Raw genomic sequence first — 23,031 nt, 5'->3', positions numbered from 1 at the left:
AGCTCCGCCCCCCTTCTACCTTTTGACACTTGGAACACAGTTAAATAACGATGCACAAAGTGTCCACTAGATTTCTATTTCCTGGGCTATCTTGACAAATGTTAGTGGCGTATTTGTAATCTCCCAGGCCTAATTTGTAATCACACCGTTTGCAAATGACTAAAAGTAGGTATGGTCATATTTTTGTTCCTTGACATATCTTAAAAGTACAAGTTTGTGGCCTGACCATCCAGAATGTGAATCCCTCCTTTGCCACTGCTGGCAAGTTGCTTAACCTGTGTTTCCATCTCTTGCTTCCATAGAATGGGAATAACAATACCTACTTCCAAGGGTTAATGCAGGAGGGGGTTAAATTAGTGTAAGCAAATAAAGAGCTTGGTACAGGGCCTGAGGCACACAAGTGCTCCATGAATGGTTGTACATTTTATCACTGTAACAAGAAAGTACAAGTATCTCAAACTGTCTTTTAGGGTCATAAAGCAAAGCTCAGTCAATAAGAACAAAAGATTGCTTTTTCCTCTTTAAATATCTAGCTATTTTTTTTAGGTTGAATTATTTATAATCTAAAATTCCTGTGCTGGTTTTATAGCTCACATATATCATGAAACAAAAACTCTATTTGTGGTACTGGATAAGTATTATATAATAATGAATGTCTACTGAAAGAAACGGCACAGTGGTTAAGAGCTTGGCTGCCAACCAAAAGGTCGGCAGTTCGAATCCACCAGCTGCTCCTTGGAAACTGGGCGTCCTATAGGGTCGCTGTGAGTCAGAATCGGCTCCACGGCAATGGGTTTGGATTTACTAAAAGACTGTGTGTGCATATGTGTAACTTGTCTAGTCATGGTAATCTCATTTAGATTTGTTTTACCACAGACTCCAATCTGTTGAATGGTGAACTATGCGTTCATTCTGCAAAAATACTGCACACAGTACATACTCATCTGTGGGCGTATCATAACGTTCAAGACATATATGGGGCTGCTTTTGAACAAAGCGAGACTTGGCACCTCAGCCTTCAGGGCCACAGCCTTGTTATAGTTGGTTTGACGTTCTTTCTTACCTCTGTTTATCCACACCCTCATCTTACCTAGGTCAAGCTGCTTCCTGGGCGTTTTTGCTTGCAGTTAACAGTCAACGACTCTTTCCCTGAAGTATTTTTCCCCTGACCTGTCCCGTTTTGCACGGCAGGACAGAGTATCTCGTCCGTTCCCCCAGAAACACTGGTCCAGGCTAGAGCAGGCACGGGGTGTTGCAATCCCTGTCTCAGAGTCACTGAGGGTCAAGATTCCCCTAGCTGCAGGAGGGTTTGCTCAAGGGGGCTGCCTCATGCGCTTGGACGACTTCATTCACGGCCAACCGGGGACCCCTGGGGTAGCCTTCAGTCACATCTACTTCAGAGGCGTGTCTGCGCGCGGAGGGGCTGAAGGGGGACAAAGGGCGTGGGGAGCCCCAGCAGACCTGCAGCAGGAGGTGGACAAGGGTCGGCCAGAAACGGCAGACTCCGTGGACAGACCCACAGACGCGCCTGCCCCACCGCAGAAACGGGGTGCGAGGCAGAGCACAGACAGCCCGCGGGACCTCTGTTCCCGCCGCGCCCGCCCCGGAGTCCGGGCGGCATTGGGGTGAGCCGGGGCCCCTTTTCGTCACGTCCGGGGCGGGCCCTGGTGGGCGGGGCCCTGGTGGGCGGGGCGGGCCGTGGGACGCCGGGTGATACGGTCGGTAATGAAGGCGGCTGCGCCGGGTGGCGAGCTCGGCTGCCGGGCGGCGGGGGTGGCGCCGGGGTCGCGCCTGTAGAAGCCGGCACGGCAGCATGGGGACGCGGCGCGGCCAGTGAGGCGGCGGCGGCGCTTCGGCCCGAGGGCTTGTCCGCTTCCCCTCCGGCTGCTCGTCAGGCCGTCGGCTCCGCGTAGTGCGGGCCGGGCCGGCGGGGGCATGTGGCGCTGGGTCCGGCAGCAGCTGGTAGGTGCCCAGCTCGGCGTCTGGGCGCGGCCTGCGGGCTCGGGCGCGGGGAGGCGGCGGCGCGGAACCTGGAGGCCTGCGGGCTCGGGCGCGGGGAGGCGGTGGCGCGGAGCCTGGAGGCCGGCGGGTTCGGGCTAGGCCGCGGCAGAGCCCGGGCCCGGCCGGCGGGCTGCAGGCTTCCTTCCTCCTCCTCCTCCTGCGCTGGGCGGCTGCAGCCGGAGACGGGGGTCGCGAGGCCTGGGTCTGCCCCGCGGCAGCGGGCGAGGAGCCGAGCGAAAGTAGGTCTAGACGGTAAAGGCGGCTGGTTTCCTGCCTCGGTCAGCTGGGGATGCGTTTGAGCCAGGGGGGAGCCCTGGTGGCGCAGTGGTTAAGAGCTCGGCTGTTAACCGAAAGGTCAGTGGTTTGAATCCACCAGCCGCTCCTTGGAAACCCTGTGGGGCAGTTCTGCACTGTTGAGTGGGGTCGCTAGGAGTCGACTACACGGCAGGGGGTTTGGGTTTGGTTTTGGTTGAGTTGACTGGGGTCGGACTTGCCCGTGGTCCTTCCTGTCACTGGTGTCAAGCCGAGTGTCGCCATTCAGCGTTGTGTCGGTTCCGAAGGACAACGGGTCCCGACCGACCCTTCAACGCAGAACCGGGAGGAGGGACGAGGAATATCCCAGCTCCCCGCCTCGTTTGAGAAAAAGACAGTTCGTTCCCTTCCTACCTGGCGCCTTCTGCACCCCAAGTCAAACTTGTGGAATGCGAGCCTCACTTTTTTCCATTCTCAAGGCGATTGGAACGAAACAGATTTGGAACGAGTGGTTAACTTTTCAGTTTTGCTGGAGCCGTTAGAGGGAAAAAAAAAAAACTCAGAAAAGGATGATTTAAGACGGAAAAAGCGTCCCCTTTCTCAGAATTAATTCAGGGAGGAAAAAAAAAAGAAAAACCTTTCTTGCTTCCTGGCAGCTAAAAACAGCCCCAGAAATACAGCATTAAGGCAGCTGTGATAATTAGGACAGAAATTTGCCTCCTGCGGAAGACGTGTTAACTTTGTCTGTTGAGGCCTGTTACTGTTTAATTTCCAAACGTCATCAGTGAAGGGCTTCTAAAACCTGGTGTTTTTATTTATTAATTCAAGAGACTGCATTGAATCTTAGTCAGAAACTGTTTCTGTGGGACAGTGCAGATTTTTGTGGGGCTGAAGCATTGCTTCCTATTTTTCCCAGCTCTGGAACAGCATTTTATTAAGACTTAGACGGATGGTGTTTCAGAGACAGGTTTCTGTCACTTCATTTTGCAATGGGCATCATTCTTAAGAAAAAAAAAAAAATCTTATAACTAAAACTATAACTTCCTGCCACTCCCTGGTACAAATGTTAGCTCTCTATTTTTATCTAATTGTAAAGTCAGATATCCCAGATATCTGCCTTATTAGGAAACCAAGCCAATGATGTCATTATAATACGATATTGCTATAATACGTTGGCTTTGTTGCAATAAGCCATAACACAGTCATTCGACTGTGGAAGTTAATTATTACACACCTGGTCTCATGCTCTTGATTATCCAAATATTTATACATAAAATAATAATCCGATGGTGTTTTTGTGTGGTAGGAAGATCACTCTAAATTGATTCTCTTAGAAGCTTTTGCTAGTTAAGTCACCACTTCTCATTGTTGGGTATTTTTGATTTTTTTTTTTTTTTTTTGTACATAAAACCCTGGTTGCATAACCACTCACATCTTCAAGATAGAAAAATGTAGTAACGTTTTTAAAAAGGGTTTTACATGAACACAGCTAAAAAGTTGTGTGGTTAATTTTCAAGGGGTTGTTAACCAGTTGAACAGGTTGCTGTGTGTGAAAATGCTGTCTCTGATGGTTAGTTGCTCACCTCACTGGTTTTATGTTTAAGTTATCAGATTCTTGTGAGTGTATAATCAGACACCTGTGCCAACGTAGGACTTTGTATCTCTGCTTAAGTTTCTGTATTCGTTAAAATTATACACTAAGGGCAGTCAGTACACAGAATAGTGAAAGTATACTATCCCAGTCATAAACATCTGTTCTAGTTATTGCGACAGAAATTATTCAACTCAAATGGAGTCTAGAGGACACTTCCCATTTGCTCAATGAATTGAGTCACTGTGTCTTTTAGCAATGGATTTATTTTTAAAATTTAGATATATGGGACAAATTTGGGGAAATGGATAAGCAAATAACAAGGAAAGGTTGTTTAGGGTTACGCTGTTGCTGTTAGGTGCTGTCAAGTCGATTTTGACTCATAGCAACCCCATGTGACAGAGTAGAACTGCCCCATAGGATTTCCTTAGCTGTAATCTTGACGGGAGCAGATCTCCAGGTCTTTCTCCTGCGGAGCCGCTGGGTGGGTTCAAACCACCGGGACTCCTTGTTTAGTGTTAAAAGCACACTTTAGTCATTACACGAATCCTGATTTTCAACTGCTTACATTGTCCTGCCAAAAAATGCTTGTCACTTTATTAAATAACCCCTTTGCCCTAGTAGTTTCTCTCTGATTAAAAATATGTTTGATACCTTATCTTGACAGAGTACTTTCACTGCCTGACATGAGAAGAATCGGAAGGTTGATAGAAGGTTGACGTTTTCCCTTGGGAAAGTAGAGTGAAAAAAGAAAAGACTGGAATATCTATCCTTTGTTTTTCTTTTTTTTTTTTTTGTCTTTTCCTTGTTGGTTCACAGTGTTAAAATTATTTTAAGCTAAGCAAATTCTCTTATAATGTCTTTCTGGAACAATTAATATTATTTATAGTATATGCACTTCTAGCAACTTATTATGTCTATTAACTCATTAGAGATGACAGCACCTTGATTATAATAGTGGAAATGTCATAACCTACTCACAGTATTCTAATATTTAGACCTGTTTAGTAGCCATTAACCACATGTGGCTATTAAAATAAAAATTCTGATTAAATAAAATTTAAAAATCATGTGGCTGTTGTCTACCATAAGGAGCCCTGGTGGTTAAGTGCTCAGCTGCTAACTGAAAGATTGGTGGTTCGAACCCACCCAGTGGCTCTGCAGGAGAAAGACCTGGTGATCTATTTCCATAAAGATTACAGCCAAGAAAACCCTATGGGACAGTTGTGCTATCATACAGGGTCGCAATAGTCAGAATCAACAGCACCCAACAACAGCAACATTGGCTACCATATTGGAGAGCTCAGAGCAGAACATTTCCATCCTCCAGAAAGTTCTACAGGGCAGCACTGATGTAGACTCTGAAATGAAAATCTTTGTCAATACATATTTTAGTTGATGAGTACTATTTCTTTAGAGAGCAATGTAATGCTATGTGTTTAAAGCGCTTGCTATATGCCGGGAATTATAACATGGCTTCTTCAAGTCTGTGAGCTCAGTGCCTCACATAGGGCTTGACACAGAGTAGACACTGGGGACGTGTTTGCTGAATACATGGAGAACACGTGAGGAAAGAAAGAATGAACCCATAGTATTGCTTCTGTGTTTAGAGACAAAGTGACAAAATTCAAGATTGACCAGCCCAGAAGAAGGGTAAAAAATGACTGTAAGGAATGAAAACAACTATACAAAAATATCTTATGCTGGATAATTGTTTCTGCAGTTGTTTTATAAATGTAATCCCTTCAGATTTGTGTTGGTGATGGTGGGGAGGAGGCTGGTAAGGTTGCCTTCAGATTCACTGAGAAAATGGGAAACTCTTGGCCTAACTAGCTCAACTTTCTTTTCTTTTACCCACTCACACTCACCAAACTTGATTAAATCTGTACTTAATTCTTCCCTCTATTCCACCTGTCTCAAAGGAGGGTGGGCCTCTCTTCTTTCCAAGCTAACCACTCCATTTGTGCTCTTTATCCTGCTCTTTCATGCTGCTCTCCACACTCCCCATCAATTATCTTTAGTACTTCGCCATCCTGTATATCCATACTGTTCAGTAACTTGGAATATGACTGATTCAAATTGAGATATTCTATAAGTCTAAAATACACATGATTTCAAAAACAGTACAACAAACCTAAAATATCTCAGTGTCTTGGTCATCTAGTGCTGCCATAACAGAAATACCACAAGTGAATGGCTTTAACAAAGAAAAATTTATTTCCTCAGGGTAAAAGTACACTAAAAGTCCAAAATCAAGGTGTCAGCTCTAGGGGAAGGCTTTCTTTCTCTGTTGGCCCTGGAAGAAGGTCCTTGTCCTCAATCTTCCCACGGTTGAAGAGCTTCTCGGGCATGGGAACCCTGGGTCCAAAGGACGTGCTCTGCTCCTGGTGCTGCTTTCTTGGTGGTATGAGGTCCCCAACTCTCCCCTTGCTTCTCTTTCCTTTTATCTCTTGGGAGATAAAAGGTGGTGCAAGCCACACCCCAGGGAAACTCTCTTTACCTTGGATCAGGGAGATGACCTGAGTAGGGGCCCTGTTACAATCCCACCTTAATCCTCTTTAGTATAAAATTACAATCACAAAATGGAGGACAACCACATAATACTGGGAATCATGGCCTAACCAAGTTGATACACACATTTTGGGGGGGACATAATTCAGGCCATGACACTCAGTAATTTTTTATATTGTTTACACGTTGAGATGGTAATATTTTAGATATACTGGGTAAAGTAATTTTATGTTTCTTCTTTTTTTTGATCTTGCTGCTAGAAATTTTAAAATTACACCTGTGGCTGGCATTTATGGCTCTTACTATATTTCTGTTGGTGCTGCTATCTAACATTAAAGGTGAGCTCATGTTTATAGCATCTTACCTGTTTAAGTCTAGATACGTCACCTGCTGGGCTAGACTGTAACTGTCGTAGGGTAGGGCCCATATCTTATTCATCCTTCTGTCTCTTTGCAGTTCTAGACTCACCAAATGTTGGTTGAATAAATGAATGAATATTGGATTTATTTCAGCATTGATTTGAAGCACCTGCCTTCATTGCTCCGAAGGAATGAATGCAGAAGGAGTAGGAAAAGGAAACACAGGCCTGCGGTGGTATTTATTTGGGTGTGACTAAGTAAGTTTTAACCTCAGGAAACCATGTTTAGGAATCTAGATACTTCTTTATCTGTATGTATGTGTATCCATATATGTGTGTGTGTATATATTCTTAAATACCCAGTTTTTCATTCAGTTAGGGGTCAAGTATTGGAGCAATCCCAGGTACTCCCAGGGCACCGAGGATGGGGCCTTGTCCCAGGTCCTCCAGAGAGCGTTAGATTGCCATTATTCCCATTAAACCCACTGTCGTCCAGTCAATTCCGACTCAGCGGCCAGTAGAATTACCCCATAGGGTTTCCAAGGCTCTAATCTTCATGGAAGCAGACTGCCACATCTTTCTCCCCTGGAGCGGCTGATAGATTCGAACCACTGACCTTTTTATTAGCAGCTGAGTGCTTAACCACTATGCCACCAGGGCTCCTCAGATAACATATAGCCATATTTATAATTCTTTTGTTTTCATACTTATCTGAATCCTGATAATTCTAAAGAAGATATATTAGCCCAGTTTTTACCAAAAATACTTATTTCCTTCCAACTTTCCAAACATCAAAACTAAACGCGTCTTAAGATCTGAGCTTAGAGACTCAGTAGATTTTTATTCTCAGGTATTCTTTATTTTGCTTGTTTTCTAGACTCAGTATATTGTAAAATTCAGTGTAAGAGAAACATTCGTGATTAGATTATTTAAGGAGCTCTAATTATTTTAATGGCGTAGTTCACGTAGTGGTTAAGTGCTGCAGCTCCTAACAAAGAGGTCAGCAGTTTGAATCCACCAGGCACTCCTTGGAAACTATGGGGCAGTTCTGCCCTGTCCTATAGGATTGCTATGTGTCGGAATCAACTTGATGGCAGTGGATTTTTTGGTTTGGTGGCACAGCGTTAATGGTTAAGTGCTACAGCTGCTAACCAAAAGGTTGACAGTTTGAATCCACCAGACACTCCTTGCAAATTCTATGGGGCAGTTCTATTCTCTCTTGTAGAACTGCCATGAGTCAGAATCAACTTGATGGCAGTGGGTTTGGTTTTGATTAGATACTTATATGTGAAATATTAGAAGACTTATTTTTCAACTGATATTTCAGGTTAGAAATAGGTATTTATAGTTAATCCTTTCGTATGTATAGTTGTAATGGATTCAGGAAGCTTTCCTCAGTGTGGTGAATAAGGGATGCATTGAATCTCTGTTACTTCTCAGGATGTGAAAGGGGTGGTAAGAAAACTCCGACTCTTGGATGTGCTTGTGAGAAAGCTAGAACGCTGAATTTTTTCATGCTGGCGGGCTCACTTAGAATGATCTCTGTAGTTTAATTTTATATTTTCTTCCTTCCTTAGCCTCCACCTGGTATTGCCAAGTTCTTTCCAAACCTCTAACGTGTATGTGTAGTCTAGATAACTTTAAGAGTTAGCTTATGTAGAAAACCATACTCGTTTCTCTTTAAAACTGTTAAATTATTCAAATTTTAGATAAAATGTTGAATTAATTACAGATATTAGTTAATTAAGTCTCGTGCATTCATCTCCACGGTTTAATTGGAGGTGGAGTACTTTCAGGAAAGGAGGGAAGTGGGATAACTAATATTCACAGATTCATTCTGTGTTCATTGCCCTACATTTTGCAAAAGTTAAGAACAAAAACGTGTTGTCGTGTATATAGCTAATTCTTATTATGTGAAGCCAGTCTATCTAGTACAGGTTATCATTATTCTTGTTTTAAACCTTTTATTAGGGAAATTTCAAGCATATACAAAAGTAGAAAGAATAGTATAATGAGCCTCCATTTACCCTTCACCAAACTTCACCCAACTTCAGCAGTTAACCAACACATGGCCAATCTTGTTTCATCATTCCCCCACTTGATGCCCCCTCTCATTTAGGTTTTTTTTTTTTTTTTTTTTTTATTGTGCTTTAAGTGAAAGTTTACAAATCAAGTCAGTCTGTCACATATAAGTTTATATACACCTTACTACATACTCCCAATTGCTCTCCCCCTAATGAGTCAGCCTGTTCCATCCTTCCAATCTCTCCTTTCATGACCGTTTTGCCAGTTTCAAACCCTCTCTATCCTCGCATCTCCCCTCCAGACAGGAGATGCCAACACAGTCTCAAGTGTCCACCTGATACAAGTAGCTCACTCTTCATCAGCATCTCTCTCCAACCCATTTAGGTTATTTTGAAGCAAATCCCAGATATCATATAATTTCACCATGAGTATTTCGATATGTAAGTATTTCTATCCAAAAAGAAGGCTTTTTTTTTTTTAAGTGCATAACCATAATTCCTAGTGCGGCTCTTCCCTTATACATTCCCTTCCTCCTTTCCTCTTCCCCTTCTGAAGTCTAAGCTGTAGATAGGATTAAAGTCAGCTACTTTTTTCCCTGGTTACATCTTCAGGGAGAAGAAATCATGGAGAGGGCCCATGAATTGTGAAAATGCTTTGCTTAGAACTTAAAAGAATGAAAGAATGAATGCATTGTTTCGGGGGCAAATCAGGTTTCCCTCTTTTTTTGTTGCTAGGAAATGATATATCTAGAACCATTTCTTTCCGCTCTGCCACCGACCAGGCTGAGACACTCTCTTCTCTCGCCTGTATTATTGCCTGAATGTCCTAGTTCATTGCGTTCTTTCTGCCCTTCTCTCCTTGCAGTCTGTTTTCAACACAAGAGGCAGAATGGTTTTATTCAAACCCAGGTTAACCCAAAACCCATTGCCATTGAGTCGATTCAGACTCATAGTGACCCTACAGGACAGAGTGGAACTGATTCCATAGAGTTTCTAAGGCAGTAAATCTTTAGAGAAGCGGGCTGCCCCATCTTTCTCCCATGGAGTGGCTGGTGGGCTCGAACCACCGATCTTCCAGTTAGCAGCTGAGCGCTTAATAACCACTGCACCACCAGGGCGCCTAACCAAAAACCCATTGCTGTGGAGTTGATTCCGGCTCATAGCGACCATATAGGACAGAGTAGAGCTGCCCTGTAGTGTTTCCAAGGAGCCGCTAGTGAATTAGAACTGCCAACCTTTTAGTTAGGAGCCGAGCTCTTAACCACTGCACCACCAGGGCTCCAAAACCCAGGTTAGATCATGTAATTCCTGTGCTCAGAGTAAAAGGAAAAGTCTGCGTGATCTGTCCCTTCCCCTGCTCCCCAGTCACTTCTCATCGCCCACCACTTTTCACCCACTCAGCTTGATCCACACGCGCCTCTTTGCAGTTCATCAGAAGTGCCAAGCCTACCTCAGACTCAGCATCTTTGTCCTGGCTGTTAAGGCTGCCTGGAGTGTGCTTCCCCCAGGTATCTGTGGGCCCCCTCACCCCTTCAAGTCTTTATTCAGACTTTACCTACCAGTGCACCTTGTCTAGCCACTCTGTATAAGATTGTAACCCTCCCCAGTGCTTCCCTGTCCCCCTTCTCTGCTTTTCTTAGCACTTCTCGCTAGCTAACATGTTCCATATTTCTGACGTTTATCTCATGAGGACAGGGGTTTCTGTTTGTTTTGTTTTAGTTGTTTTCAACCTTGAGTCAACTTTTAATACCACCATTTCTTTCTCGTTCATTAATTCATTCACTCATTTTCTGAACACCTCTGTGCTGACATATTGCTAAGCTCTGGAACTGCCAAAATGAAGCAGTCTCTGCCCCAGCCAGACTTCTAGGAGTCTGTTTCCTCACTCTTTTGTTTCTTTATTTTTGTTGTCATATATATACACATACATATACACACAGCGTCACATGTCACTTAACGTCCATGATAAGTTCTGTGAAACAGGACGTTATGTGATTTGGTCGTTGTGTGAACACCATATGATTTCCTGGGGCAGATAACCCCCTCAGCGATTTACTGTACCATTACATGCTGGCAGTGCAGTCACTTCATATACAAGAGACATGAGATACACTTGTTGCCTGCGGGAAGCTGTTGTGCTCACTGAAAGGTTACGTCCACTACATCCTGTTCTCTGATGGGGATTTCTGAACTCTGTTATAACCTCACGGGACCACTGACACATTTGTGGTGGGCATTGCCTGAAGAGACATTATGCAGCATGTGACAGATACTATATGTATATTACATACAGTCAGATTTGCCACTTGAAGCATTTGTAGGTTCACAGTTCAGTGACATTAATTGTATTTACAGTGTTGTGCTTCCATCACCAGTATTTATTTTCAAAACTTGCTCATCACCACAAATAGGAACTCTGAACCCATTAAGGAGCAACTCCCCATTCCCTCACCCTCTCCAGTCCTCCACGCTCAGCTCCTGGTAACCACTAATCTGCTTTCTGTCTCTGTTTGCCTTTTCTAGTTACTTCATGTAAGTGATGGCGTACAATATCCGTCTTTCTGTGGCTGGTGTATCGCACTCAGCATAATGTTTTCAAGGCTCATCCACACCCTACTATGTAGCAGAACTTCATGTCTCTTTGTGGCTGAATACTACACTATTTTTTTATTAAAAAGTTTTTTTTTTAGTGTACTTTAGATGGAGGTTTATAGAACAAACTAACTTCTCATTAAACAAGTAATACACATTGTTTTATGATACCGGTTGCCGGCCCCACACGTCAACACTCTCTCCTTCTTGACCTTGGGTTCTCCGTTTCCATTTGTCCAGCTTTCCTGTCCCCTCCTGCCTTCTCGTCCGTGCCCCTGGGCTGGTGTGCCCATTTAGTCTCGTTTTGTTTTATGGGCCTGTCTGTCTAATCTTTAGCTGAGGCGTGAACCTCAAGAATTCAGTACTGAGCTAAAAGGGTGTCCGGGGGCCATACTCTCGGGGTTTCCAGTCTCTGTCATACCAGTAAATCTGGTCTTTTTGTTTGTGTGTGTGTGTGTGTGTGAGTTAGAATTTTGTTCTACATTTTTTTCCAGCTCTGCCCAGGACTGTTATGATCCCTGTCAGAGCAGTCGGTGGTGTAGCTGGGCACCATCTAGTTGTGCTGGACTCAGTCTGGTGGAGGCTGTCGTACTTGCGGTCTCTTAGTCATTTGAACTAATCTTTCCCTTGTGTCTTTGGTTTTCTTTCTCCCTTGCACCAGATAGGATGAGACCTGTGAAACGCTCTCTAATTTTTTAATTAAAAAATAAAGAGTTCAGAGCATCTTTGTACTCACCACCCAGAATGAATAAATGTTGACATTTTGCTGCGGGTCTTCATTCCTCTTCTGTCTGTCTCCCCAAAGGCAACTGTCGTCATTAATTTGCAGTGTAGGCCACCCATGTTCTTAAAATTATTACATAAATGTATGTCCATAGCTGATAATTAGGAGTGTTTTATGTTTTTAAACATTTATAGAGGTGGTATCACACTATACTTAATGCCCCGCGGTCCGCTTCCTCTATTCACTTTGTTTTCTAATGATATTTATACTCATTCATTTTATCTGCTATTAAAGGAATATACTACAATTTATGTATCTTCTTCTGTAATGGATATTTGGATTGTTGCCAGTTTTTTCCTATTTACAAAAAAAAAACTTGCAGTGGCCATTCTTGTTGATGTTGTTTGAAGTGGAATAATTGGAAGAGAAGTTCCTGGGCCGTGCAGTGTACACATCATCGCTGTCACTAGGTATTGCCAAATTGACTTCCAGAACATGAGCGTTCCCATTTCCCTACATCTTGGTCAACAGTTGGTACTGTCATTAGTAAAACTGGACAACTGTCCTATCTCTTTTCAGCATTTCCATTTTCTGCTTCAACATCAGAAACTTTCCAAGCTCCAAATAATTTCTGGGCAACCAAGATTCAAAAAGACTTTGAAAAACTCTTAAAAAAAAAAAAAAAGTGTCATGCTGCTCAGAACCAACTGTATTGAGTTTACATTATAGAGTATTTACAGAAGGAGACAGACATTAAAGTACAGGCATTGCCTAGCTACTTCTTGTGCCTGAAATGTTATATCAACTGGAGAATGGCCATGGTTGAGTAATTGTAGGAACTGTTGATGTCTTCTCTCCTTTTTCTCTACATACCTGTCACCCTATCTGACTACCACTGCTGCCTAGAAATTCCTTCCCCTGACCCTTCTCTAAGGAGCCCTGGTGGCACAGTGGTTAAAAACGCTCACTGCTAACTCAAAGAATGGCAGGTCAAACCCACCAGCTGCTCTGAGGGAGAACAATGTGGCAGTCTGCTTCTGTAAAGATTGCCCATTGCCGTCGAGTCGATTCCGACTCATAGTGACCCTATAAGACAGAGTAGAGCTACCCCATAGGGTTTCCAAAGAGCGGCTGTTGGATTTGAACTGCCAACTTTTTGGTTAGCAGCCCAGCTCTCAACTGCGCCACCAGGGCTTCTCCGTGAAGATTACAGCCTTGGAAACCCTGTGCAGCTCTACTTTATCCGTCTTTGCTTTTGTGAAGTAGAGGTAAGAGTTCAAAGTGGGAACTTTTCCAAACTCAGGAACCGATTTAATGTCAGGGCGGGAACTCAGAGAGTTCCGTATGGGAGAGACTTGGCAGTAGTGGGAAATCATCACTCTCTGGCCATCATGAATCTGCCTAAGACTGAGGTGAAGCTCCAGAAGGGTTAAAAACCTGTTGCGCATTAGTTTTTTGTTAATCGTGAACCCTCTGTGTGTTATTTTCTGTGGCAAAATGAGAAAAATTAGGTCAATGTAGTATGTATGTTTGCGTAAATGTGTAGATATCATTTTTTGAGAATGACTGCCCTTTTTAAAAATAAACTTTTTATTGTAGAATGGTTTTAGATTTATAGAAAAGTTGCAGCCAGTACAGAGAATTCTGGGTTACTGCCCCCCTCCCTCCCAGCCCTCCCAGTTCTCTTATTATTAACATATTACTATACTGTGTGGGAGAAGGATGTGGCAGTCTGCCTCCGTAAAGATTACAGCCCTGGAAACCCTGTGGGACTGTTCTATCCTGTAGGGTCACTACGAGCCAGAATAGACTCCTCCGCATCGGGTTTATTGTCATGCTATGTCTGTACCAACTAATGAACCAATACTGATACGTTATTATTGATTAAATGCCACATAAACTAATTTATTTGGATTTTATAAGCTCTTCTCTAATGTCCTCATTTCTGGTTCTAAATCCCATGCAGGACACCACATTACATTTAGTTGTCATGTGTTTTTTAGGCTCTTCTGCTCCCTGACAGTTTCTCAGATGTTTGAAAAGGACGGTCTTTTAAGTCTTAGATTGTTTTGCCTACTTTTTTTCCCCTTAATACTCATGCTTGGAGAAATGAAAAGGCAACCCTATGTCAAACTGCCACCCGCCCCCCCCCCCCCCCGCAAAAAAAAACCACTGCAGTGGAGTCAATTCTGACTCACAGTGACCCTACAGGACAGAGTAGAACTGCCCTGTTGGATTTCCAAGGCTGTTTTGTTTTTTTTTTTAAACTTAATGGAAACAGACTGCTACATCTTGCCCTGTGTCAGTTTCCCAATTATAAAAAAATATATACTGGTCTCTGGAATCCAAAACTCTGAGAGCCAGCAATACTGTTTATCAAAAGTCAGTATGAGGATAAACAACTAAAAGGTCTCCAACTTTCCTACTTATGTTGTGTTTTTTGTTATATCAGAAATAATTACTAGTACTAAAAAAAAAAGTGTGAATTTTAGAGTTACCTGAGCCATGTGAGGAGAATCTGGTGGTCTGGTTTGTGACAGCAGCAGCCTGAGCTTCCAGTAAAAAGAGATGTGCTTGTGTGCAGGAGCCACAGGACACTGGGAAGTGTGTAAACACACGGAGTAACTGAGCACATGCTGTGTTGACTCATCACACAGGAGAAGCCACAGGACACTAGAAAGTGTGTAAACACGCAGAGCAACTGAACACACACTGTGTAGACTCATCACATAGGAGAAGCCACAGGACACTAGGAAGTGTGTAAACACGCATAGTAACTGAACACACGATGTGTCGTCTCATCACATAGGTACTCCTTGGGATTGTCAAGATAAAAAATGTGATGTTGACACTTTCAACTTCCTTCATTTTTCATGTTGAAATAGAAAAATTCAAATAAAAATTTTCAGATGGAGAGATAGCCTATTTCCCAAATTGCTGCTTTATACCTTGGCTCTTGATCCTTTTCTCTCCCTCTTCCTTGATACAATAGGTTTTTTTTTCCCCCCATAACTTTATTTTTTTTCCCTCTCTACCAGGTCCTTCCTTTCCACCTAAAAGCATGCTTATGATTCTTTCACAGTAAGAATCGTTCACTTTATCTGGATTTTCTGTAGCTACTATTTGGCCCCCTTCCTCCCGCCCCCCATTTTCTGTTCACCTTATGATCCATTGTAGTCTGACTTCATCCTCCTTAACTCTGCTCATGTTGTGCTGGCAAAAGTCACCAATGATGTCATCATTATTAAATTCAGTTGAGTTTTTTTTTTTTTCCAGTTTTCATCTTTCGTCACAGCATATGAAATAATCCCTTTTGGGAACTTCTCCTTCCTGGCTTTCTGCCTCGTCACTCTTCTTGTTTTCCATCCACGCTGATGATTTTTCTCCTTTGCTTGTTGTCTTCCCCCATGTGCATCTCTAAATGACGGCTCTGAGAATTCCATCTCTCACCCGTCCTCTGTTCTTTCTCTGCACACTTTTCATGGGCAGTCATACATACATCCTTGACTTTAACCATCACAGTTGTTACTTGGTGGGTCCCAATCTCAAGTCCAGCCCTCTTTTCTAAGCTCTAAATGTGGTCTTTGGGTGGCACAAATGGTTAAGCACTCAACTGCTAGCTGAAAGGTTGGCAGTTCAAACCCACCCAGAGGTGCCTTAGAAGAAAGGCCTGGTGATCTACTTGCAAAAAGTCACAGCCTTGAAAGCCCTACTCTGCACACCTGGGGTCACCACGAGCTGCAGTCAACTCACAGGTAACTGACAACAACAAAAACAAGTATATCCAATTGCTTATCATGGGTCCATACTGGGTGTCCCACATTCAAACCAGAAAGTAACCGTGGTTTGATCCTAAACATGTCAGAGGAAGTACGAAATTAGATTGTATCTAAAGTAATTGAGGCCTACATCACTAAGGTTTCATTAACTCCAAGTCGCAAGGACCAAGTCATTTTTTTTTTTTTTTTTAATTGTTAGTGGTCCTTAGCACAGTACAAAGCACAATAAGTACTTTTTGATTGGCTGGTAAAAGAAATTCTTTGAATTGCTTGCGGGAAGATATCAGAAAGCAATGCAAATTGCAGATCAGCAGTACAGTTTTAATAGTCATTATGCAGCATAAATGAGCCCCTCTTGCCGAAAGGACTGAAAAGACACTAAAAGATCCTTTTGTGGTTTTTTTAAAAATACATTTTCCCATTTATTTCAATTTGATGCCAAATCTTCAGATAGTGTTGCTAAATAACCGTTTCTGTCCTTAAAGTTTAATTTTCATACCGGTGGTTTAGGATTTGTTGGGCCTTTTTTTTTTTTTTTTCCAGGCCTGTGTAGGCTTGTTTTACTTTCTTGTGAAGCATGTTTTTCAGTTTCCCAAAGACAGCTTTCCAGCATGTCAAACTGGAAAAACAACTGTGATCTTCCTTCCACCCTGCGTTCTTCTGCCTTGCTTATCAATTCACACTCTCCCCTTCTTGACCTTGGGTTCCCTATTACCAGCTTTCCTGTCCCCTCTTGCCTTCTTGTGCTTGCCCCTGGGCTAGTGTGCCCATTTAGTCTCGTTTTATTTTATGGGCCTGTCTAATCTTTGGCTGCAGGGTGAACCTCAGGAGTGACTTCATTACTGAGTTATAAGGGTGCCCGGGGGCCGTACCCTGGGGGTTTCTCCACTCTCCGTCTGACCAGTAAGTCTGTTTTTTTTTTTTTCTGATGAGTTAGAATTTTGTTCTACATTTTTCTCCAACTCTGTCCCGGATACCTGTCAGAGCAGTCAGTGGTGGTAGCCAGGCACCATCTAGTTCTGCTGGACTCAGTCTGGTGGAGGCCGTGGTAATTACAGCCTGTTAGTCGTTTGGACCAGACTGAGTCCAGCAGATAATCTTTTCCTTGTGTCATTGGTTTTCTTCATTTTCCCTTGATCTAGACGGGGTGAGACCAATGAAGTATCTTAGATGGCCACTCACAAGCTTTTAAGACCTCAGATGCTACTCACCAAACATTTTCTTTACAAACTATTTTATGCCAATTGAGCTAGATGTTCCCTGAGACCATGGTCCCCACATAGGCTGTAATCTTTACGAGAGCGGATCACCAGGCCATTTTCAAGCGGAGCCACTGGGTGGGTTCGAACTGCTAACCTTTCAGGTTAGCAGCCAAGTGCTTAACCATTGCGTCACCAAGGCTCCTAATCAGATGCTATGATTATTTAAGGAGCCCTGATGGCAAAATAGTTAAGAGCTCAGCTGCTAACCCAAAGGTTGGTGGTTTGAACCCGCCCAATGGCTCCACAGGAAAAAAGACTTAGCAGTCTGCTCCTGTAAAGATTACAGCCTAGAAAACCTCATGGGGCAGTTCTCCTCTGTCACATGGGGTCGCTATGAGTCGTACCTAATAACAACAACATAATCATTGCTGCATCAATGCCATGGCTACTAATGCAGACTGACAAAAACGTATTATATTGGTGAGCCAACTCAAAAACAAGTGACTTTGCTAATAGTGATGTGATTTTCTGAGACAGTGAACAACTCTTTTTTTTTTTTTTTAAACCCAGGAATAACTTTTAAAATATGTGGAAATTCCCCCCAAACTATAAAACATAAAAGAAAAATATATACTTGATTAAATAAAGAGACATTCCATGGAGGCAGGGAGATTGGTTAAGAGGCCCTTATAATGGTCTGGTTTTTGTGTGTGTGTGTGTGTGTGCTTTAGGTGAAGATTTACAGAGCAAATTAGTTTCTCATTAAAAAATACACATAATGTTTTGTGAAATCTGTTGCCAACCCCACAATGTGTCAACACTCTTCTCTTCTCAGCGTTGCGTTCCCCATTTCCACTCATTTAGCTTTCCTGCCCTCTCCTGCTTTCTCACCCCTTGCGCCTGGACTGGTGTGCCCATTTAGTCTTGTGGTTGAGCTACATGTATTATTGTTTGTTTTATGGGCCTGTCTAATATTTGGCTGAAGGGTGAACCTCAGGGACTTCAGTACTGAGTTAAAAGGGTGTCCACGGGCCGTACAGTGAACTCTTTATAAAATCTGATGAAACAAAGTATAATTTTCCTTCAATTTAAATAGTAGTTTCATTCCTGGAAAGTTTATAAATCCATACCAGATATTTTGTGTTTTTATTTAAATAAGGGGTTCAGATTATTCCATAGAGATTTTTACCAACATGAGTATCAGGCCAGATATTTGAAAGTCACACGGTTCACAGGGCAGTTCTTTGTTGGCAGGATTCTACAGTGCAGAGCAGATGTCTGGTTTCTCCACCTTCCTTCCAGCCCTCTAAGTGCCAGCAGCACCTCTCTATCACTGTGAAAGTCCAGACCAACCTTATTTCTCAAGTACTCTCTAGAGGCCTGCCTTCCTTCCTTTGGCTCATTCCCCAAAAGGATTTTTGGCTTTGAGGCATGTAATATCTTAGCTGTAATAGAGGACTATGATGTGTTTTAGGCAAATACATTTAAGGAACCAATCAAAAAATGATAGGTGGAATGAATAGCTTATATGGAGTGAAGTTTATGGGTATTCAGAAACCTCGTTTCAGTAATAGCATTATTTTGATGGATGTGCTGGATTTCAGGGTTTGGTATTGTATTGTACCTGTCTGATAACAGGGGCAGAATGCACTTTCATTCTCTGTGAGAACTAGAGCATTTTGGATTTTGAGAAACATTAAAAATGTTTATCAATAATTATGGCAAGATGAAAGGCCGGAAACCTAGATTGTGGAAAGTGGGCCTGCTAGAAAGTACAAGATTTTGGGTTTACTGTTGTTATTTATTGGTTTAGACATCATCACTGCCTTCGTGGTTGATACATATTTTTCATATTAAAATTTGAGGATAACGTATAAAAGACAAGTTTGTTTTTCACTACGTGTCTACACTCTTGTCTGCAGAGTTGTAACCAAATGCTTCTGATGTGCCAGGGAAATCCCAGAAAGCCATCTTCGTTGCCATTGTTGTTTGTAATTGTGAGGAGAAAGTGTTTGGAAGACCTGAATAGAAACTTTTCACCCATCCATCTCCTACCTGGATACTGCAGCTCTGAGGTTCTGTAGTTTCACTCCTTCCTATCCAGCAAATGCTTAACTGGTTAGGCAAATGACAAAAATCAAATTTAGGGTTCTTGGTTATAGACATCTTAAACTCTTCTTTACCAAGACCCGTGATCTTTAAATTTGATATAAACTAAACGACCTCATTTACTTTAGTCATAAATCTCTCTGTGCTTCCATACATGGATATTCACTGTCATAGTTGTATTATGGCCAAACAGGATGCATCTAATCCAGAAAGTTTATGGGGAGGTCCAAAATGGATGAAGTTGATATCTTTGACATCTAGAAATGAAACCCCACCAACTGTAAAGCAAAAATAAACAACTTTGGTTAGAATAAGACAGAGTTAGAAACACCAGAATGAAGTATTCCATGAGCCGCTCTTTCACTAGTGATGCTGGGTTTCCTTCTACAGGATCACTTCTAAAGTTCTTTTTTTCCATCTAATTATGTTTGAATTTAAATTTAATTTGGTAGAAAATGTATTGTTAAAGACGTTTTAAAATCAAACTCAGAATTTGAAGACTAGAGAATTTTACCCATTCAGTAAATGTCAAATAAGTACTCTGTGCCAAGTATCTGAGCACATGCTGTCCTGAAGAATCTCGTGATATGGAAGGGGAGATGGCTATGTAGACAGGCATTTACGATTCAGTGTAATAGTATCTATAATACAAAACCCAAACCCATTGCTGTTGAGTCAATTCCAACTCATAGCGACCTATAGGACAGAGAAGAACAGCCCCATAGGGTTTCCAAGGAGTGGCTGGTAGATTTGAACCACCGACCTTTTGGTTAGCAGCCAAGCTGTTAACCACTGTGCCACCAGGGGTCCATTATTTGAGCATAACCATGGTTAAGAGGTCACTGCTTTAAATAGTAGCCCATATGTTTCATATTTCACCAAAATTTGGGTTGTTTTGTCCTCTGGCTAAACATAGAAAAGTCTGTTTTAGGTAGTGATTCATCAAAGCTAGATTCATAGTCATCTTTAGAAATTAAGGCAATCTCTGTGACCGTGGCCTGGTGGCTCAGGAAGCCTCTAACGATCTCACCTCCGTCTTCTAGATCTGGAGCCTTTTGCCTTTCTCTGGTGTGGCGTATTTTGGTTCTCCTGCCGTATACGTGGATCCAGCTGTCAGCCTAGGCTTTGGTTTTAGTTTCATCACTTGCTAGTTTCTCTAAGATTATTTTAGATTCTGTATCGTATCATCTGAGAGCCATTCCTAACCTACCCCAGCACTAAACCAGAGCTTGTGGAAGCCCAGGCTGGTCTGGTAGGTGGCAAACTACCTTAAACCCTAAAATGAATGTTATGTAATATGGAACCAAAAATTAAAATTATTGTGTTTGATTGTTTACGTTGTGGTGTTTCAGCTTATTCTCTGTCACCTTACTCTGATCTGTTATCAGTGTCTAATTATCCTTACACTGCATTCATATAGGTGTATTTTATTTAGTCAATGTTCGGGAAACAGTAATTTGCATTTAGCTTTGTAGGTCGTGGTAAGGTAAGATACATTAAATCATTCTTCTCCAGAAAGGTTGGTATTTTTGCCAGGCCGTTTTCATGTGCCTGTGTCCATTAATGCATCTTTCCAACAAGAGTCACATCCTGTCATGTCAGTGATGTGGCCTGAATAAAGCTGCTGTCTGGTTATTTTAATAAGTTGTGGTGATTCGGAATCCACCCGAAAGCATCCAACAACAACAGTGTTATTACTGTTTTGACTCTGGAGCTTTGTTGTTCATTTTGGTTTTTTGTTTGTTTTGAAGCTTTTTCTTTCTTTTGTGTGGAAATAGATCACACAAGAATGGTAAAGATTACAAATTTACTTAGATCACTGTGAACCCTAAAGATGGTGTTTTCTTAGTTATGTTAAAGCGTGACAATATTTTTATTAATTATAATTACAGTTTTTTCTTAGTTCTTTTATGTTTTTTTAAATATCTTTGAGATTTTAAGATGCCGCAGAGATTGGTATATTTGGTATAAAAATGTAAAATGCTGTGGTTCATTTCCAAGTATTACAGAGTGCCAAAGACCAGTTACTAAAAATTATAAAGCTATTTGCTGGTTTCTCAAGGTTACATCAGTTTGTAGTTACAAATGGAGTCTTTAAGCCTGTATGTTATCGTTTGTTTCTGTCTGCTACCATGAGATTCCTCCCCCCCGCCCCCGCCACCCCCAAACACTCATCCAGTGGTTTTTTGGAGTACCTTTGGCTTCTCCCATTCATGCAGGAGACCCGGGTTCGGTTCCTGGCTGGTGCACATCATTGCAGCCCCCACTCTGTGAGGAGCCTTGTGCATTGCTGTGATGCTGAACAGGTTTCAGTGGAGCTTCCAGACTTAGCTGGACTGGGAAGAAAGGCCTGGTGGTCTACTTCTGAAAATCAGCCAGTGAAAACCCCAAACCTAGATCACAATAGTTCCGTCTGCAGCTCGTCATGGGGATGGGGCAGGAACGGGCAGCATTTTGTTCTGTTGTGCGTGGAGCGGCCATGGATCGGGCCGATCGGTGACAGCTGACAACAACAACATGGCTTTAACATGATGCCTACAGATCCAGTTGGAAAAGAAAGGGGATTTTTAGTTTTGTACTTTATTAGAGTATAAGAATTTTTAAGTTGTGTAAACCTGTGTGCATCGAAAGCCTGTACTCTTTCCCCTTAGCAGGCATTAAAGTAAAATCAGGATAGCTGGAAAAGCAGAAATCTGTCTCAGTTCCTTTGCCAGGATGAGATGAAGTCAGGGGAGAAAGGAGCAGGGTGGCATTGGTAGGAGTTGAGAGTGTGAATGGACAGTCTGGAATGACAGCAGAAGCGTACTCTGTGCCAAAGCCCCGAACCCTGATGTGCAGCCTCGACCTAGTGATTAGGGAGTTCGGATTGTATTTCTCCCTCGGTACCATAGTTATTGCTGACAGTGCTTTCTAGAAATAGCATGAAACTATGCGTGAACTTTACACTAACAGTATAGTTATACAATTTCTGATAACACGTTTATTTTTATTCCTATTAAAGAATGTAGAGGTAATTGAAATACAGGGATTCTCTTAGGCCAGTTTTAAGTATAGAGGGGATAGGGAATCTTTAGGTAAGGGATTGTAAACCTCTTTGCATCATGAAAATCTGCTGAAACCCCCGCACGCTCACACCAGAAAAACGCACGTACGTGCAAATTTGTATATAGTATCCGAGAGTCAGAGATCTGAACACCGTTTATGAACGCCGCTCTAAGTCAGTTCATCATTTTGGCAGTTTTATTCTTTTATTTCTGTTGGAGCATGGCTCCTTCATTTTGTTATAGAGAAGATAATGCTAGTGAACTGAAGTGTATGTGTTGAATTTCCATAAGGAACATTTAGCTGTACTTACTCTGTAGTCTCAAATGTCAAGTTTAACTATTTTGTGTGTCAAAAAACAGATTGTATGAGTTAATCTCAACTGAAAAAAAAAACTCTCAAAATACATAAATGGATGTCATCTTTAAAAAAAAAAAAAAAAAAACCTGTTCCCGTCGATTCTGACTCATAGGAACCCTATAGGAGAGAGTAGAGCTGCCCTATAAAGTTTCCAAGGAGTGCCTGGTGGATTCGAACTGCCAACCTTGTGGTTAGCAGCCATAGCACTTAACCACTATGCCACCAGGGTTTCCATGTCATCTTTAGGAACAAGGAAAAATTTGTTCTCTTTTTTTAATAATCTTATTTTGAATTGTGGTGTCTTGCAATAATGAGATGCTGTACAGAATTTTTTAAATCCAGTGTGATTTAGTTTTATTTTTGGAACATTTTAATATGTCCCCTTGAAGTAATTATAGATGTCTCAGGAGTTCAGAACTTCAGAATCTGACCCCTGGTTCAGATCATCCAGTAGAGTGGGAAACCACGAGCGCCTGTGTCCAGAAC

At 42.3% G+C, this 23,031-nt stretch overlaps 1 protein-coding gene across 3 annotated transcripts in view; it reads left to right on the top strand.

The window, feature by feature from the left end:
- The first annotated feature begins 1,812 nt into the window (after window positions 1-1,812).
- ATP11B (ATPase phospholipid transporting 11B (putative)) overlaps window positions 1,813-23,031 on the top strand; it is a 113,395-nt gene continuing 92,176 nt past the window's right edge. The window contains exons 1-2 of one of the 3 annotated variants that reach the window (XM_010592797.3): window positions 4,635-6,693; window positions 6,812-6,971. Coding sequence is in view for 1 of the 3 variants with exons in the window: in XM_064279602.1 (XP_064135672.1) it covers window positions 1,936-1,962 (27 nt within the window). In the remaining 2 variants the exon portion in view is untranslated. Of the gene's footprint in view, window positions 1,963-4,634; window positions 6,972-23,031 lie in introns of those variants that run through there. The other 2 variants (XM_064279602.1, XM_010592798.3) reach the window with 2 other exon arrangements.

The sequence above is a fragment of the Loxodonta africana genome, chromosome 1, assembly GCF_030014295.1.
Source record: "Loxodonta africana isolate mLoxAfr1 chromosome 1, mLoxAfr1.hap2, whole genome shotgun sequence".
NCBI classification, from domain to species: domain Eukaryota; kingdom Metazoa; phylum Chordata; class Mammalia; order Proboscidea; family Elephantidae; genus Loxodonta; species Loxodonta africana.
Note: the sequence above shows the minus strand (reverse complement) of the source record. Positions and strands in the feature narration are given on the sequence as shown.